This window comes from Cyprinus carpio, chromosome B7 (genome assembly GCF_018340385.1).
Source record: "Cyprinus carpio isolate SPL01 chromosome B7, ASM1834038v1, whole genome shotgun sequence".
Classification (NCBI taxonomy): domain Eukaryota; kingdom Metazoa; phylum Chordata; class Actinopteri; order Cypriniformes; family Cyprinidae; genus Cyprinus; species Cyprinus carpio.
Window position 1 is genome coordinate 43,698,601 of NC_056603.1, and position 19,220 is coordinate 43,717,820.

The 19,220-nt window shown below is 39.5% G+C and overlaps 1 protein-coding gene across 4 annotated transcripts in view; it reads left to right on the forward strand.

The window, feature by feature from the left end:
* Window positions 1-19,220, forward strand: part of LOC109112163 (junctional adhesion molecule A-like) — a 262,729-nt gene that overhangs the window by 221,497 nt on the left and 22,012 nt on the right. Inside the window, exon 1 of one of the 4 annotated variants that reach the window (XM_042728793.1) lies at window positions 5,933-6,198. The exons of 2 other annotated variants lie outside the window; for them this stretch is intronic. In XM_042728793.1, coding sequence (XP_042584727.1) covers window positions 6,138-6,198 — 61 coding nt within the window. In that variant the 5' untranslated portion in view covers window positions 5,933-6,137. Of the gene's footprint in view, window positions 1-5,932; window positions 6,199-19,220 lie in introns of those variants that run through there. One more of the 4 variants, XM_042728789.1, reaches the window with a different exon arrangement.

A 19,220-nucleotide genomic window follows, 5' to 3' on the forward strand; every position in this document is an offset into this window, starting at 1 on the left:
CCTCTGAAAAATGTTTCCTAAAAGCAGAAATAAAGGCTCTAATCTTGCACACTTCACAAATGCATGAAAGATGGTTTCTCTCTCAGTGCAAAAAGGACATTCAGCATCAACCTCAGGATTTAAAACTGAAACTGGTTCACAGCGACCATCACCATACTCAGTCAACAAAGTTCAGAGAGAGAGACTTTTACTTTTAACAATCTCTTTATTTACCACTAATTTTAGATAAACATTATTGAAATATTAAAAGGAAATAAAAATGGAATAATATATATATAATTTACATGAATTAATGTACACACATCAGAAACAACAGTTTTACAATCTTTCATCACTCAGACAGAAATTTGCAAGCAACCATCATAATCAGTTTAATTTCACAAATACATTGGTTTATGCCCCATTTAGATCTAAAACTATCCAAGTCTTCAATCAACATATAATACGCATACTCTATATTAATACAGGATTTTATTAATCCCCTAAACACCAAAATAACATCAGTCAAACCGAGCCAAGTAGTTTTCTTTTACGTGACAGACAAATAACCAGTTTTGCTTTGCCAAATATAAAATTTAATAAAACATTTGCTTGCATTTTGCTCCTGGTGTATTTAAGCCCATAAATAAAGAAGCACAGGCGTAAAAACCTCCTCCAGAGTTTGACAGTATCCTTCTAGTTGATGAAAAAACAGTTGAAGTCTAAAACTACAACTATTAAGAAATAGTTTAAAAGCTGTATACTAATAGCACACTTGAATAAACTTCTTTTTCATAAGGGAAGTGAAACACTGTTTCTTGTACACCACAAAAATTATACTATTCATTTTCCTGTGGTTAAGTTTTTGAGACCTTTTCTCAATGTGAGGTGTGTACAGGGACCTCCAGCAGCCTTTAGGAGAAACATCCTGCCACTCTCCTGTGTCAGCTGAAAAAGTCAGCTCTGGGAATGCAGAAGTATCCACGTCCGAAACCTCTAAATCCAATCTATAGTCCACTGGTAAAAACTCACATGTTTGAGTTAACAGTCTCTCTGCCGCTCGAACTGACCTCATGCCCAGTTTTAAGGCCAAAGCCTCAGCAGATATCCATCCTCCCTCATGAATTAAATGTCAATTTTTGTGATCTATGCAGACTACAAAGATTTTCTGAGAGAATCAGGTCCATTACAGAGTTGAAGAACAATGGTTCCTCCCTCAGCCAGAGTCTCTGTACACCATTGACTTCTCTTGAGAACTTAAAATGTGACCACGCTCTTAACACTGACCCGTAAAAGGATGTTAAACCAGTCAGATCCAGCTTATTAATGTTCATTAGAAACAGGTGACGATCCAGCCCCATACTGCCTGCTCTCCTCAGAAGGGCACAGGCTGTTCCAGTCCAGCTTACATCCTCCCCGTAAAGCAGTCTCTGAGCTGTCTGAAGTCTAAAGGCTTCAACTCTGGATCCGATGTCGGCGAGTCCTTGTCCTCCTTCCTGAATGGGCAAGTACAGAACTGGTGCCCACAGCCAGTGCTGCCCTGACCAGAAACAGTCCAGCATCTGTTTCTGAATCCTTTGGAGGCTCTAAAATCTGCATTTTATTCCAGAGGGATGAGGCCACCAAGTTATTACAGATCAGGACTCTCCCCCTGTAGGACAGCTGGGGTAACAACCATTTCCAGTCAGACAACCTTACACACACTTTCTCCACAAGGCCCTCCCAGTTTTGTCTCCTAAATTCATCATTTACTTTTTGCTTGTAAACTCTTTTAGGTTTGAAGTCCAGTTGTTATGGCTTCAAGCTACTTCAACTGCAAAAAAAAAAAAAAATAATAATATTCAAAAAAAGCAAAGAAAGAAAACAAAAAGAAAAAAAGTATTACTGTGACTTTTTTTATTTATGTGATGTAAATTGATCAGTGAGGAATGATTAAAAGAGAAAAGTTTGCATTCATGGAGTGAGAGGCAGACATTTTGGGACTCTACAGGTTGTTGTCCATTGAACAGCTGTCCAAGAAATCTGTCAACCTTGCTGGCCCCCCATTATTTTTCTATCGTCTCAGACTTGTTTCTGACTCGTTGGTGTTTGCACTTGGACTTGGTCATTGGACTCGCCAAATGTTCTCGTTGGTCTCGACCGAGTCCAGCAAAATTAATTTTTGTCCTTCAAAACAAAACCACATTTGCATGTCACGCCTGAAAATATGTGGAAAACACTAGGCTCGCTGCTTTCTCCTTTTTTCCAAAGCACTCTGTAGCCTGCGCTCTATGCTTGCGCTCCCATGGCGTCTGCCGTTTCTAGGCAACCATGACCTGCTCTCCATGAAGACGCAGAAGTTTCAGCAAAGAATAAATGGATTTCCAGCACTAAAAATTCCTTGCAGTAGCTCTGCTTATAAATTCATTTAAAAAATGGCTATCCTTGTACAGCTATGATCAGCTGTTTCTCCATCTTGGCTTAGCTTTCAGGTTTGTTATAGGAAAGGATGAAGCTGATTCGTTGATTCTTGTCAAATGACCAGCGGTGCACTTGCTGTGTTCTGAAAAGATGTTTCTAATTTAATTTTCTACCTGTTAGATTGTGTTTTATTAACGTCTACACCTACCCCAGCCTTAAACTTACCCTTTACAAGAATGAAATATTAATTAATGTTGTACAGTATGACAAAAGTTACGCTGTATTTATGTGCACATGCCCAGTAGAGCCAAACGTATCCCTTCTAGACTTAACCACGCGCATGCATCATATCCTGAGCTTTGCGTGTGTGTGCGCTGCGCCAAGGCATCAGTCATTTTAATTTTTGATCACAGACATGATGTCAGCAAACAGCAACATTATAAAGTAAATACAATGTCAATAAAGTACATAAAAAATAATTTGACCCTGAAGCTCCAAACTCTGTCCTAGAGGGCCGGTGTCCTTTAGAGTTTAGTTCCAACCCTAATTAAACACACTTGAACCAGCTAATCAAGCTCTTACTAGACACACTAGAAACTTCCAGACAGGTGTGTTAAGGCCAGTTGGAGCTAAACTCAGAATCTAGTTTGGAGACCCCTGTCCTACAGAGTTGTTACTTTGCACATGCTTTTTGATCATTACAAATAATAATGTAAAACTATTTTCTTAGAATAGGAGATATGCTGTCTCTCCCATCACATACATTATCAGTAGTTAAGTATGTGGTCTTGAAGAGGATTTTTTTTCTCTCATTTGGACTCAGTCTTGACTTGAACTCAAATCTTTTGGTCTTGGACTTTACTTGGACTCGACAAAGCTGGACTCGACTATAGCTCTATGGAATAGTGAACAAAGAGAAGTGTTTGAGACAAGGGCATAGGTTTGCTTTTGACATTCATGGGTACATAAGAGCAGAACATAAATCATAAACAGTGTTTCAGTGTTGTATTTCATTTATTTATTTATTTTTATTTCAGCTAACAGTTTGCTTTGTACATTCAGTTTAAGAACATTAAGTTAAAGTTACTGACCGCAGCGACTCATGACACTGTTCCAAATCCTGCTGCACCACAGAGCGCCACTCACATAGTTTTCCATAAAATCAGTGCTTGAAGTGGAAAAAGTGACGGTACTCCACCCTACTCCCCCACCCAAAAATAAATAAATACAAGCTATTTCAATTTAACTTTTTTTAATTTTCATAATTTGCAATGAATGTATATAGTGCCACAATAAATAAATAAATAATTGTTTGCAATTCAATTCAGATTTATTTGTATAGCACTTTTCATGATACACATTGTTGTAAAGTAGTTTCACAGAAAAGGAATATTTATGCATTACAATTAGTAGTTTACAGCACTTTTTATAAACAAATTTGCACAAGTCAAGCTGCGATACCAAACAGGACCACAGGGAGATGCCAAAAGACCACTAAACAAGCTACCTTGACCTGACTGATCCATGCAGAATTACTAAACCAAAGCCTTCTACAGACTGCACGCTTTTAGCAATCCTATAAGATCATTGCAAATCACACTGTGTGATATGGATCTAATAATAATAATAAATAATAATAATTCATTACATTTATATAACACTTTTCTGGGTACTCATACACTTTACATGGAAGGGGAGAATCTCCACCTGGATGATGCAATGGCAGCCATATTGCGCTAGAACGCCCAACACACACCAGCTTATTGGTGGAAAGGAGAGAGAGTGAAGAAGGCAATTAGTATATGGGGATGATTAGAAGGCCATGGTGATGGTCAGAGGCCAATGGGCAAATTTGGCCACGATACCGGGGTTACACTCCGAATCTTCTTTGAAGGACATCCTGGGATTTTAAATGACCACAGAGAGTCAGGACCTCGGTTTAACATCTCATCATAATAATAACTGTGTGATGATCATACTTTCTTCACAAGACTGTGACAAGGGCTGTCTTTGAACCTCTCTCAGTCTACGACACAGGACCACCGATTAGGAGCCACAATCGCTACGATTGTTTCACAATGCTAATCTTTCTTCTGGAACAGTCAAAAAATCACATAGTGTGTCTCGAGCTTAAAACACCTTCAGATGGCTTCAGACCTTCACCTTCCAAACAGCTACATGCTGAAAAAAATAATTTACTGACATCTGTATGTGAGTTGTATTATCTCCGCCATCTCTGATGAAATCGACCGTGTTTTCTCTGCATTAGCTCTGTTTTGAACTTACTGTTTGAATACATTCGCTTTCTGGATCCTTGGACTTTCCAGGAGTTTACCGGTTGATCTGATCGCAAAAACCTGCGTTTTTCATTTTTATAAGGTTTGTTTTGTTAAAATTTACTGAAGAAATCAGTAATTAATTATTATTTTACTACTCTGCACGCTCCCTGACATGCTCTTGTGGCCCCCACTTTGAAAACCGCTGGTAGACCGACTCAGCTTGCATTCATTCACGTGATTTGTTGAGATGAGTGTTGGTTTATATAGTTTCATTTCTAATCGCTCAGACACTGACGCTTTGACTGTAAGTACTGGTAACATGTCAGAAGTGCCGGTACGATAAACATTAAAATATAGAAGTGCTGGTACTGTGTACCGGTGCATAACAGCCAACTTCAAGCACTGCTGCTGCACTATTAAACTGATGATACATGTAACTCTAGCAGAGAACTAACAACACACAATGACATGAACACTTTTTTAACATCATGCAGAGAATCATGTTTAGGGGGACTTGACAAATCTGACAGAGTGGTAATTACAATTGGTCAATTTGGTTAATAAAATTAAAATGTGGTTTAACTTCTAACTAAAAATGCTGAACGAATCATACGTGATCATGAACTGAAAAGATAGAGAGCTGAAAGCCATGCAGTCGTTCACTTAAAGAAAGAATAGAATCTGCATCTGAATGTGTGAGAATTTACAGCTATCAGTCTAAACTGGGTGTGTTGAACCAGTGTGGTCAAACTCACTGTTTTCTCACACTCTGTAGTGACGTGTTTCTAAACCTCAACAGTGAGGACACAGCTCTGAGAATAACAGAAAAAGATTATTTAAAAAAAAAAAATAGACAAAAGATCGCTGATTGTAAAAACTGTTATAGAGTGGATCTCACATCTGATATAAATATATTGTTATAAATAAGATATAAATATATATTGCGAGTAAATTTACATTTCAGTCATTCAACAGACTCTTCTCCAGAACAACAGACTGCTTTATTTTTAATACATGAGGCTCTATTCATTATAAACAGATGTCAAACATGACAAGTGTAATTTAAAACTGATAATGCAATATAAAATAATAATAATAATAATAATGTATTTTTTATGCTATTTCTATTTTTGGAGAAGCACAACAATTAAATGATGATCTTTATACTCTCATTTTAGTTAATAATTATTATTTTTTTTTTTTGAGTTTTTGTAATTTTTACAAAATTTTAAACAAATGTTCTAGTTTTCCACTTTTCAGTTGGTGTATTTATTTATTTTGCTTTGCTAAGTTAGAATCTGAACCAACCTAACTGCTACAGTATATACAGCATAGATGATTTTTCACATCAGTATAGTGTGAGGACAAAATGGTCAGTTGGTGAGATCAGAGGAAGTTAACACCCACAGGGTGAGCTGATGATGTTAAAAGGAAGAGCTGTAATTATAGAGTGAAAAGAAAGACTGACAGAAACAGAAAATGGCTGATAAGCGTCACATGTGTCTGCGGGGACTGATCATTCTCTGTGCACTTCTCACAGGTAAAGAACACTGTTTATGACCTATAATACACTATAAAAGATCTGTAAAACGTGAACCATTTCAAAAATAATTTAATTAATTTAATCACTCTAGCAAATAAGTCTGGCTGAATGTGCAAATTGGGGTGTTTTTTTCACACATTTGAGATTGTGTATGTCAGAGGTTCTCAGCTCTGACCCACGAGGTCCAAGTTCTTGCAGAGTTTAGCTCCAATCTTGATAAAACGGTAACTTTCTAGTAATCCTGAAGACCTTGATCAGCTTGTTCAGGTGTGTTTGATTAGGGTTGGAGCTAAACTCTGCAGGAAAGTGGACCTCGAGTTGAGAACCCTGTTGTATGTCATACTGTTACACTCATAAATGTGATGCAAAGGTCTGCTCAAGTTAAAGGGGTCATCGGATGTCCATTTTCCACAAGTTGATATGATTCTTTAGGGTCTTAATGAAATTTCTGTAACATGGTTTGGTTAAAATTTCTCAATGGTAGTGTAAAACAACACCGTTTTTATCCTGTCAAAAACAGCTCCGTCTACAGCTAGACGTTTTATTGCACACCACTTGAGCTCTGCATTGAGCCTCACTCTGAGAGATGGTAAACTTTAGCCGCATTCATCGTGAAACTTGCTAACTAGCAGTGATCGAATTGTAAAAATATTTCAGTGGGGATGGTGTGGTCAGTTTCTTCTTCTGTGGGGTTGGGGGGTTTTGGGTTGTTGGGATGTGCCTGTAGCTAATTTTACATAATGATTACAAAATTTGTGTAATTTTTAAAAACCTTATCATATGAACTATTATTTATGAGCTTTGAGACTTTGACTTTTAACAATCTCTTTATTTACCACTTATTTTAGATAAATATTATTGAAATATTAAAAGGAAATAAAAATGGAATAATATAGATAAATTCAGCATCGCGTTAGTTCAGAAAGGCCACGTTAGTCACGCTTGCATCAACCGATAGTCAGCTGTACCAATCCAGTGTTGACACCGATCACATGCGGTCTATTTAAATTCCCATTCTTCAGCATCTCTTTCACTGCATCACTGCTTGCAAATCAAGCTGTTGCAGCGTGTTTCAGAACATCTAAAATTCACATCGAAGATAAGTGAATGCTCTTTTAATCCATATCGCTGTGTATATTGCCTGGTTAACAGTGTTTTGCATCGGTTGCAGGAGCAAAATATTAAGCATATTTGCAGCAGCATTTACACATCTGTGTTTATACACATGGAGCAATACGCAGCTAGAGCATGTAATCGATCTGAGGACACGCCGATAAGGCCATGAGAACAGGGTTAAATGAAACAAGCATTCTCGTGTAGGCGTTTCAACTGGGGTTCGCTGTATTTAGCGGCGTAATCTCAATGTCACGGGTGTTTGTTTCTAAGGTTGATGTTACATTAGCTGTGTGAGTGTGCGGTTGATTCAGATGCACGCAGCGTCAGAAGCACGCGTTTATCACTCTATGGCTTCTATACATAGGCCTATAAGACCGTGATATCAATAGCCACGTTTACATGTACACTTTTTTGTCAATCCGATTTAAAGATTCGGTGGACTGTTTGCATGAGACGTTATCTAATCCAATATGGTGTTTACATGTGCGCGTGCTTTTGATTTTGGGACATGCTAAGTGGCCTACGATGACATCAAATACAAATCGCCAGAGGAAAAAAAAACCCGCATTTGCACTAATATTTTTAATAACTGCTTGGAATAAACAGACTAATATTTGAACCCCTAGTGTTCATTCGTGTGCTCAGTCATGTGACCAGAACACGATCACATACACACTAAGGCCATCTTCTATCGTACCACACATAGAACCAATATAGCTCTCAGCAGTTGATAATTATATCATATCGCCCTAATTTCTTAATGTTAAAGCATTAAGGGAAATAACCGTAGCCTTATACCTTCTGTAATGCAGCTCTGAAATGATTTGTATTCTGATACAAAAAAAGTTTTCCTGTACTTAAATGGAAAAATACACAAATTCTCACAAAGTGTTTGTGATTAATTATTAAAAGTAGAGTTTTTTTTTGAGAGAGGAGAGTGCTGCAACAAGCTATCACACAGCATTCCCAAATGGGTTTTATTATGAATCTGTAATAATTAATACAAATGACAAAGGCAAATTTGGTCAAGTTTTTTTAATTGAGCTATTCACTATCATCGTGTTGTTTCCAAGCTGAAAAGCAGTAAATTGTACTTCGTTTATTACATCAGCTTTCTGCTCCTGTCATGAGAGCAGATAAAACAGTTCATAACACAGCAAGTGTTCTCCATTCTAATGTGTGTTAATTGTATAATTGAAATTTTAACTTCTACGCCCACTATTACCCAGTCTCTACTGTAGTGTCGGTGTCTACAAATCACAGAATGTACAGCGTTGCCGACATCACGTTCCCATTCTGACGACCATGACTTTTAATGTGATTACATAGATACAAAGTAATCGGTTTAACACATTTACATGGCAGGATTTTAATTTTGTTCGGTATATAGAAGGTTATCCCACTCCTCTCAAACCGATTACCCTTTCAGTTTGGGTAATTTCATTCCAACTGTGGTGTTTATATGGAGCATTTTCATTCAGATTGGACTGTCATTCTAAGTTTTTCTGAAGGGTGTATGCTTCCCCTGCTGAACTACCACCCACAATTATACAATTTACAGCATTAATGCATAGTATATGCTCCTCGTGCCGCTGCAAGGGGTCGTATGCTTCCCCCTTTACAATCACACATTTGTTTTAAGCATTTTAAGCGACATGCTTGTTGCACATCCTCGATTGCTTAACTTGGGGTGACGCTTCCCCCTTAAAGTGATTTTTACAGCATGTTAGACACTTAAAATTGGATAATATACAAACTGTCATCGTATTAGACTGCTGCTGCTAGGGGTGTATGCTTCCCCCTGTACATTCAAATATTTGCATAAACAGCTTAAGCAACATGCTTGTCGTATGCCCCCTTTCTGAGTTGGGTGATGCTTCCCCCATAAATATCGTTTTAAGCCAACATTTCCCATTGCTGGCCATTCAGATTGCATCAGTTGTGTTGGGGAGTTTCGGCATATGGTTGTTTTGGGGGTTTGTCTTGCTGCTCTCCCCGCTCTGTCCAAGCATGGCTGCATGGACAGGCGTGTGGAGTATTGCCCAGAACATAACCATACCGCCAACACTAACTGTATGCAATATAATTGTCATAAATATACTTGACAGAAGTGGTCCTGATTGAATTTACATGAATAAATGTACACACATCAGAAACAAGTTTTACAATATTTCATCACACAGACAGAAATTTGCAAGCATCCATCATAATCAGTTTAATTTCACACATGGTTTAGTGACGTGACATACAGCCAACTATGGTGACCCATACTCAGAATTCGTGCTCTGCATTTAACCCATCCAAAGTGCACACACACAGCAGTGAGCACACACACACACACACACACACACACACACACACACACACACACACACACACACACACAGACACCGTGAACACACACCCGGAGCAGTGTGCAGCCATTTATGCTGCGGTGCCTGGGGAGCAGTTGGGGGTTCAGTGCCTTGGTCAAGGGCACCTCAGTCATGGTATTGCCGGCCTGTGACTCAGACCCACAACTTTAGGGTTAGGAGTTAAACTCTTTAATCACTAGGCCACGGCTTCCCCCATAAATACCACATTTAGGTCTAAAACTATCCAAGTCATCAATCAACATATAATACACATACTCTATAATAATACAGGATTTCATTGATCCCCTAAACACCAAAATAACATCAGTCAAACCCGAGCCAAGTGTTTTTCTTTACGTGACAGACAAATAGCCAGTTTTGCTTGGCCAAATATAAAATTTAATAAAACATTTGCTCACATTTTGCTCCTGTATTTAGGCCCATAAATAAAATAAATCATACCCCCAGAGTTTGACAGTATCCTTCTAGTTGATGAAAAAACAGTTGAAGTCTAAAACTACAACTATTAAGAAATAAGTGAAACACTGTTTCTTGTACACCACAAAAAGGACACTCCTCCTCTATCTGTGGATCAGTGTGTGCTCTGTGTCTGTTTGTGGCTATTATACCATGCACTACCCTCCACTGAAGGTCTCCAGACCTTTTCTCAATGGGAGGTTTGTACAGGGTCCTCCAGCAGCCTTTAGGGGAAACATCCTGCCACTCTCCTGTGTCAGCTGAAAAAGTCAGCTCTGGGAATGCAGAAGTATCCACGTCCAGAACCTCTAAATCCAATCTACAGTCCACTGGTAAAAATTCACACGTTTGAGTTAACAGTCTCTCTGCCGCTTGAACCGAACTTGAACTGAACTTGAACTGACGCTAATGTTTTAAGGCCAAAGCCTCGGCAGATATCCATCCTCCCTCATGAATTAAATGTCCAATTTTTGTGATCTATGCAGACCACAAAGCTTTTCTGAGAGAATCAGGTCCATTACAGAGTTGAAGAGCAATGGTTCCTCCCTCAGCCAGAGTCTCTGTACACCATTGACTTCTCTTGAGAACTTAAAATGTGACCACGCTCTTAACACTGACCTGTAAAAGGATGTTAAACCAGTCAGATCCAGCTTATTAATGTTCATTAGAAACAGGTGACGATCCAGCCCCATACTGCCTGCTCTCCTCAGAAGGGCACAGGCTGTTCCAGTCCAGCTTACATCCTCCCCGTAAAGCAGTCTCTGAGCTCTCTGAAGTCTAAAGGCTTCAACTCTGGATCCGATGTCGGCGAGTCCTTGTCCTCCTTCCTGAATGGGCAAGTACAGAACTGGTGCCCTCAGCCAGTGCTGCCCTGACCAGAAACAGTCCAGCATCTGTTTCTGAATCCTTACCACCAGGTCCTTTGGAGGCTCTAATATCTGCATTTTATTCCAGAGGGATGAGGCCACCAAGTTATTACAGATCAGGACTCTCCCCCTGTAGGACAGCTGAGGTAGCACACTTTCTCCACAAGGCCCTCCCAGTTTTGTCTCCTAAATTCATCATTTACTTTTTGCTTGTAAACTCTTTTTGGTTTGAAGTTCAGTTATAGTATGACCTTTTTTATTTATGTGATGTAAATTAATCAGTGAGGAATGATTAAAAGAGTAAAGGCGAGCGTACACGGTGCGAATTCGGATGGTCGGAAGATCGTATGTCCACGCACACGTCATGAGTGAGTTTATCTAAAAATCGTACGGACGAGGTGGTATACGACACGATTTTACGACCTGCCAATTTCCGAAGCAATCGCACGAAGTTGATAGGCGCGTTCAACTTGAAGCAGTGCTGCACAGAATGATCACTGTATGACATCAAAGTACTGCGAGAGCGATAAGAGAGCACACGGATCCAATGCATTCGAATCGCTCTCGCCGTACTTTGATGTCATACAGTAATCATTCTGTACAGCGCTGCTTCAAGTCGAACGCGCCTAATATAACTGCTCTCCCTCTCTCATAACTGCATATAAAATATTGATACGAGCCGTGACTGTTTCCTACACATACAGGTTCTTTTTCAGCGAAACTGGGACGTCTGGTCACCTTAGTGTGTGTGTGTGTGTGTGTGTGTGTTCTTGTATATGGTTTATGGGGACACAAATGTCTATAATGTCATGGGTTTTACAACGTAAACATGGTTTATGAGGACACTTCCTATGCCCTCGTAAACCAAATGGCTTAAAAAAACCAAACGGTGTTTAATTGAAATTTTAAACATGCATTTTTCCGTGATGGATAGAGGTATGGGGATAGAATATACCGTTTGTACAGTATAGAAAACCGTTACGTCTAAACTACATATTTGTGTGTGTGTGTGTGTGTGAGAGAGAGAGAGAGCATGGTACACGCTGCTAGAAACAGCTCGTAATTCCTCGCACATGATACGAGCCGCGACCATACGAGCATACACGATTTCCACACGATGGAAAAAAATTGCATGCGAACTCGTACGACAGCAAAAATCGCACCGTGTACGCCCGCCTTAAAGTTTGCATTCATGGTGTGAGAAGCAGACATTTTGGGCCACCAAGTGGACTCTACAGGTTATTGTCCATTGAACAGAATGTAAGCTGTCCAAGAAATCTGTCAACCTTGCTGGCCCCCCAAACACAATCAATTGAAAAAGAAAGCATGAAATAGCTTTGGAATAGTAGGGCTGTAGTACTCGAGTTCAGACTCGGACTTGTCTCGGACTCATTGGTGTTTGCACTCGGACTTGGTCATTGGACTCGCCAAATTTTCTCGTTGGTCTCAATCAAGTCCAGCAAAATTCGTTTTTCTTCTTCAAAACAAAACCACATTTGCATGTCACGCCTGAAAAAATGTGGAAAACGCTAGGCGCGCCGCTTTCTCCATTTTTCCAAAGCACTCTGTAGCCTGCGCTCTATGCTTGCGCTCCCGTGGCGTCTGCCGTTTCTAGGCAACCATGACCTGCTCTCCATGAAGACGCAGAAGTTTCAGCAAAGAATAAATGGATTTCCAGCACTGAAGATCCCTTGCAGTAGCTCTGCTTATAAATTCATTTAAAAATGGCTATCCTTGTACAGCTATGATCACCTGTTTCTCCATCTTGGCTTAGCTTTTAATTTTGTTACGGGAAAGGAAGCTGATTTGTTGATTCTTGTCACATGACCAGCGTTGCACTTGCTGCGTTCTGAAAAGATGTTTCTAATTTAATTTTCTACCTGTTAGATTGTGTTGTATTAACGTCTACACCTACCCCAGCCTTAAACTTACCCTTTACGATAAAGAAATACTAATTAATGTTGTACAGTATGACAAAAATTACACTGTATTTATGTGCGCATGCCCAGTAGAGCCAAACGTATTCCTTCTAGCTTTAACCGCGTGCATGCATCATATCCCGAGCTTTGCGTGTGTGTGTGCTGCGCCAAGGCATCAGTCATTTTAATTTTTGATCACAGACATGATGTCAGCAAACAGCAGCATTATAAAATAAATAAAATGTAAATAAAGTACATGAAAGTAATTTGACCCTACAGCTCCAAACTCTGTCCTAGAGGGCCGGTGTCCTTTAGAGTTTAGTTCCAACCCTAATTAAACACACTTGAACCAGCTAATCAAGCTCTTACTAGACACACTAGAAACTTCCAGACAGGTGTGTTAAGGCCAGTTGGAGCTAAACTCTGCAGGGCATTTGAACTCCAGGATCTAGTTTGGAGACCCCTGTCCTACAGAGTTGTTACTTTGCACATGCTTTTTGATTATTACAAATGATAATATAAAATAATTTTCTTAGAATAGGAGATATGCTGTCTCTCAGATCACATACATTATCAGTAGTTAAGTATGTGGCTTTGAAGAGGATTTTTTTTTCTCTCATTTGGACTCAGTCTTGACTTGGACTCAAAACTTTTGGTCTTGGACTTGACTTGGACTCGAACCTCTTTGGACTAGGTCTTGACTCTGTCTCGACTAGTACTGGTCTTGGACTCGACTATAGCTCTATGGAATAGTAAACAAAGAGAAGTGTTTGAGACAAGGGCATAGGTTTGCTTTTGACATTCATGGGGACATAAGAGCAGAACATAGATAATAAACAGTGTTTCAGTGTTGTATTTCAGTGTTTTTTTTTCTCAGCTAACAGTTTGCTTTGTTCATTCTTTTTAAGAACATTAAGTTAAAGTTACTTACTGCGGCGACTCATGACACTGTTCCAAATCCTGCCACACCACAGAGTGCTACTCACATAGTTTTCCATAAAATCAGTGCTTGAAGCAGGGGCGGACTGGCCATCTGTGTGATCTGGAGAATCACAGAACGGCCGGTACTCCAGGACTGCCGGCGGGCCGGCCCACCACCCGCCACGCACGCAGTCATCACCTGTTTTTTTTCCCCCCACTAATCTGTTTCACATTCCAGTACTGTAGGTGGCAGCAATGCACCTTTAAGTTGGATGCCAGCTGCACTGGCCGTGGCCGCCAGGTAAGGAGAAGAAGACGTGTAAGAGTAGGAAGAAACCAACAGCAAAGATGTTAGATAGAAGAAGCATAGAAACAAACAAACAATATGCATAACGCGGCCGCGGGTAAAAAACGGAAAGAAAAGGGTGGGGCTGAGAAGGCGAGAGAAAAAAAAATGCGGAATTTAGATACTGAAGCTTCTAAATGTCGCAAACTAACTGAAATATTTAGCAGCACAGCCAGCAGCAGCACCTCACAGTTAAATATTAGCAGCAGTGAAGAAGTGAGCCAGACAGCTGCAGCAACATGCCACCAGTGATGATGATGAGCTGGTTCCACAGGCAGATCCAGGGCAAGAAAGTATGGAACATGAGAGGAGAAAGAGAGTTACTTGCTAGGGATGATGTTAGGAAGTGATATTCAGGTTGCTACATTTTTAATGATTACAGTAGTTAAAGGCAGGGTAGGTAAAAAATTTATAAACAACTTTCTTCCAAATTTGTTTAAACTTTCTATATATATCAATGCATAATTAAAATGTAAGTACTCTGATAAAAAGAGTATAAAAATCGAGTGACTCTAGACCGTTTAATCTGTATTAAACACAGCTCATTATTTCCATTCGGGACGAAACATAGGATTGGCTTAGGCGACTGTCACTCTCTTGCAACCATGGCAACCAGCCTTTTGCCACACATGACCTGCCCACTTGCGCGCGCACGTTTGATTTGAGGAATTCAAGAGGCACGGATCCTAGGAATACCAAAACAATGGCAGAGAAACAGCAAGCAAAATTCACAGTACCGGCCTATGCAGTTACTGAAGGCAAACAAGGCAAAAAAAGGAAGGCAGTAACAGTACAAGAAAAGGCAATGAACAAAAAGTCTTTGGATAAACAAAGAAATAAAACGCGAGTTAATATCGGCGTGGCTTTCCAGCGATGGCGAGAACTGAGGGAACTCAAGGGGCTGAAAAGTGACTCCTTGATGGCTTTATTTCTGCTGGACAGGTAAATCTTTCTTTTTGTATTTTGATCATACATATTTTTTTGTTTATTTTTTCATGAAGCATGTGTCATTAGCACACGTAGCTGCGTAATATAGCTAACATAACATTACTTAGCGAGCCGTAGTAGAGACGATAAATAATCTATAGGCCTAGCTCAAGATGATAGCTATAGTGTTGAATTGTGCATAATTTTGGGGGCGTGGCTTTGGAAGGACCCCAGAAGGGAGGGGGAGTGAATGGAAATAATGAGCTGTCTTTAAAACAGTCGTGAGAGGTCTACAGACACTCGATTTTTATACTTTCTTTTTCAGAGTACTTACATTTTAATTATGTATTGATATATATATATATATATATATATATAAAGTTTAAAACAATTTGGAAAAAAAGTTTTTTATACATTTTTTACCTACCCTGCCTTTAAAACAGCTAAACTTCAACATTTTAGCTGTAAAATGCCACATGCAGTAGCTAATATTAAGAAATATGTTGTGCTTTTACTTTTAAAAATGTTGGTAACGTTACAGTTAATGCTTACAAACTTTGAAGATTTTGAATACATAAGTTACATTTGTAATGGTGTATTTTCATTTAGATTTTGTATTATTATTTGTGCAATAAGATTAATTACTGCATAAATTAATTAAGATTATTAAGTAATAAATTCATTTCAAGAGAGCATGGAATAGATTGTATAATATGCTGTTATAACAGCATATTATATAACCTATTAATAAGTGAAAGTCGTGACATTTGCCAAGTATGGTAACCCATACTCGGAATTGGTGCTCTGCATTTAACCCATCCAAGTGCACACAAACACACACAGCAGTGACAAGTGAACACACCGTGAACACACACCTGGAGCAGTGGGCAGCTATATCCAGTGCCCAGGGAGCAACTGGGGGTTCAGTGCCTTGCTCAAGGGCACTTCAGCCATGGGCATTGAGGGTGGAAGAGAGCACTGTTCATTAACCCCCCCCCACAACTCCTGCCGGCACCGAGACTCGAACCTGCGACCTTCAGGTTACAAGTCCAAATCTCTAACCATTAGGCCACAGCTGCCCCCGTGGCCTAATCTATTCCATGCTATCTTGGAATAAAACCTGTTTTTTTTTTTTTAAATCCATTCCATCATTTGTTTATTCAGGTTGAGCTTAGACCAAGAGCAGAGAAAGACACACACTCCAGCTCAACATGTAGTCAACATCAGTGCTATTGCTATAATTTGGATGGTATAGTATCATGAGCCACAATTAAAGTCTTGTGACACTCATGCCAGGTGTTATTGTTGTTGTTGTCGAGTTTCCGCGCTCCGATTGCTTTGGGCCGGGCCTAGTAAAAGTCTAGGGCCGTTTTCAGTCCCAGTCCGTCCCTGGCTTGAAGTGGAAAAAAATGGCGGTACTCAACCCTACTTCCCCACCCAAAAATAAATAAATACAAACTATTTTAATTTGACTTTTTTAATTTTCATAATTTGCAATGAATGCATGTAGTGCCACAATAAATAAATAAATAATTGTTTGCAATTCAGTTCAGATTTATTTGTATAGCACTTTTCATGATACATATTGTTGTAAAGTAGTTTCACAGAAAAGGAATGTTTTTCCATTACAATTAGTAGTTTACAGCACTTTTTATAAACAAATTTGCACAAGTCAAGCTGCGATACCAAACAGGACCACAGGGAGGTGCCAAAAGACCACTAAACAAGCTACCTTGACCTGACTGATCCATGCAGAATTACTAAACCAAAGCCTTCTACAGACTGCACGCTTTTAGCAATCCTATAAGATCATTGCAAATCACACCGTGTGACATGGATCTGATAATAATAATAAATAATAATAATTAATAACATTTATATAACACTTTTCTGGGTACTCATAGCACTTTACATGGAAGGGGAGAATCTCCACCTGGATGATGAAATGGCAGCCATATTGCACCAGAACGCCCACCACACACCAGCTTATTGGTGGAAAGAAGAGAGAGTGAAGAAGGCAATTAGTATATGGGGATGATTAGAAGGCCATGGTGATGGTCAGAGGCCAATGGGCAAATTTGGCCACGATACCGGGGTTACACTCCGAATCTTCTTTGAAGGACATCCTGGGATTTTAAATGACCACAGAGAGTCAGGACCTCGGTTTAACGTCTCATCATAATAATAACTGTGTGATGATCATACTTTCTTCACAAGGTCTGTGACAAGGGCTGTCTTTGAACCTCTCTCAGTGTACGACACAGGACCACTGATTAGGATCCACGATCACAGAAATCGCTACGATTGTTTCACAATGCTAATCTTTCTTCTGGGACAGACAAAAAATCACATAGTGTGTCTCGAGCTTAAAACACCTTCAGATGGCTTCAGACCTTCACCTTCCAAATAGCTACATGCTGAAAAGAATAATTTACTGACATCTGTATGTGAGTACTATTATCTCCGCCATCTCTGATGAAATCGACCGTGTTTTCTCTGCATTAGCGCTGTTTTGAACTTACTGTTTGAATACATTCGCTTTCTGGATCCTTGCACTTTCCAGGAGTTCACCGTTTGATCTGATCGCAAAAACCTGCGTTTTTCATTTTTATAAGGTATTGTTTTTGTTAAAATTTACAGATTAAAATCAGTAATTAATTATTATTTTACTACTCTGCACACTCCCTGACATGCTCTTGTGGCCCCACTTTGAAAACCGCTGGTAGACCGACTCAGCTTGCATTCATTCACGTGATTTATCGAGATGAGTGTTGGTTTATATAGTTTTATTTCTAATCGCTCAGACACTGACGCTTTGAATGTAAGTACTGGAAACATGTCAGAAGTGCCGGTACCATAAAGACTAAAATATAGAATTGCTGGTACTGTGTACCGGTGCATAACAGCCAACTTCAAACACTGCTGCTGCACTATTAAACTGATGATACATGTAACTCTAGCAGAGAACTAACAACACATAATGACATGAACACTTTTTTAACATCATGCAGGGAATCATGCTTAGGGGGACTTGACAAATCTGACAGAGTGGTAATTGCAATTGGTCAATTAAATTAAAATGTGGTTTAACTTCTGTTAACTAAAAATGCTGAACGAATCATACGTGATCATGAACTGAAAAGATAGAGAGTTGAAAGCCATGCAGTCATTCACTTAAAGAAAGAATAGAATCTGCATCTGAATGTGTGAGAATTTACAGCTGTCAGTCTAAACTGGGTGTGTTGAACCAGTGTGGTCAAACTCACTGTGTTCTCACACTCTGTAGTGACGTGTTTCTAAACCTCAACAGTGAGGACACAACTCTGAGAATAATAGTATTAAGCTCCTTTCACACTGCACGTTCGACCCGGAAAATTGCCGGAACATTGCCGGATCACCTTCTGTGTGAACGCAAACACATCCCGGGATCGATCCCGTGTTGGGGACCTAGTAACATTGCCGGGTTCAGTCCCGGAACAAGCTCTGTGTGAACAAAAGCCAGAACCAATGCCGTGTTGTAATGATGACGCACGTTCTCGTGTGACTCTTTTACCTGGTGTTTTGAAGGCAGATCAACGTTAGCGACGAAAAAATAGGTGCAAACTGTAATGAAGCAGAGATCAAGTAGTTCCTCACTATCCGCGCTGAAGCTGAGATTGTTCACCAGCTTAAGGGAAAGTTAACGTGCCTAGCGTTTTCGACTCGTGCATTACACGTCACATCCTGATGTCACGCGGCATTACGGGACCTTGACGGGTTGTGTGTGAACGCACGCACATATTCCGGGAAATCACGGGCAGTGTGAAAGGAGCAAAATCTAGCGACCCGGGAACAATTGCCGGGACACTTTATCCGTGTATTTTCCGGAATTTGCAGTGTGAAAGGGGCTTAAGTAAACTAGATTATAATAATAATAATAAAAAAAAAAAAATTAAAAATAGACAAAAGATTGCTGATTGTAAAAACTGTTATAGAGTAGATCTCACATCTGATACATTTATTGTTATAAATACAAGATATGAATATATATTGAGAGTAAATTTACATTTCAGTCATTCAACAGACTCTTCTCCAGAGCAACAAACTGCTTTAT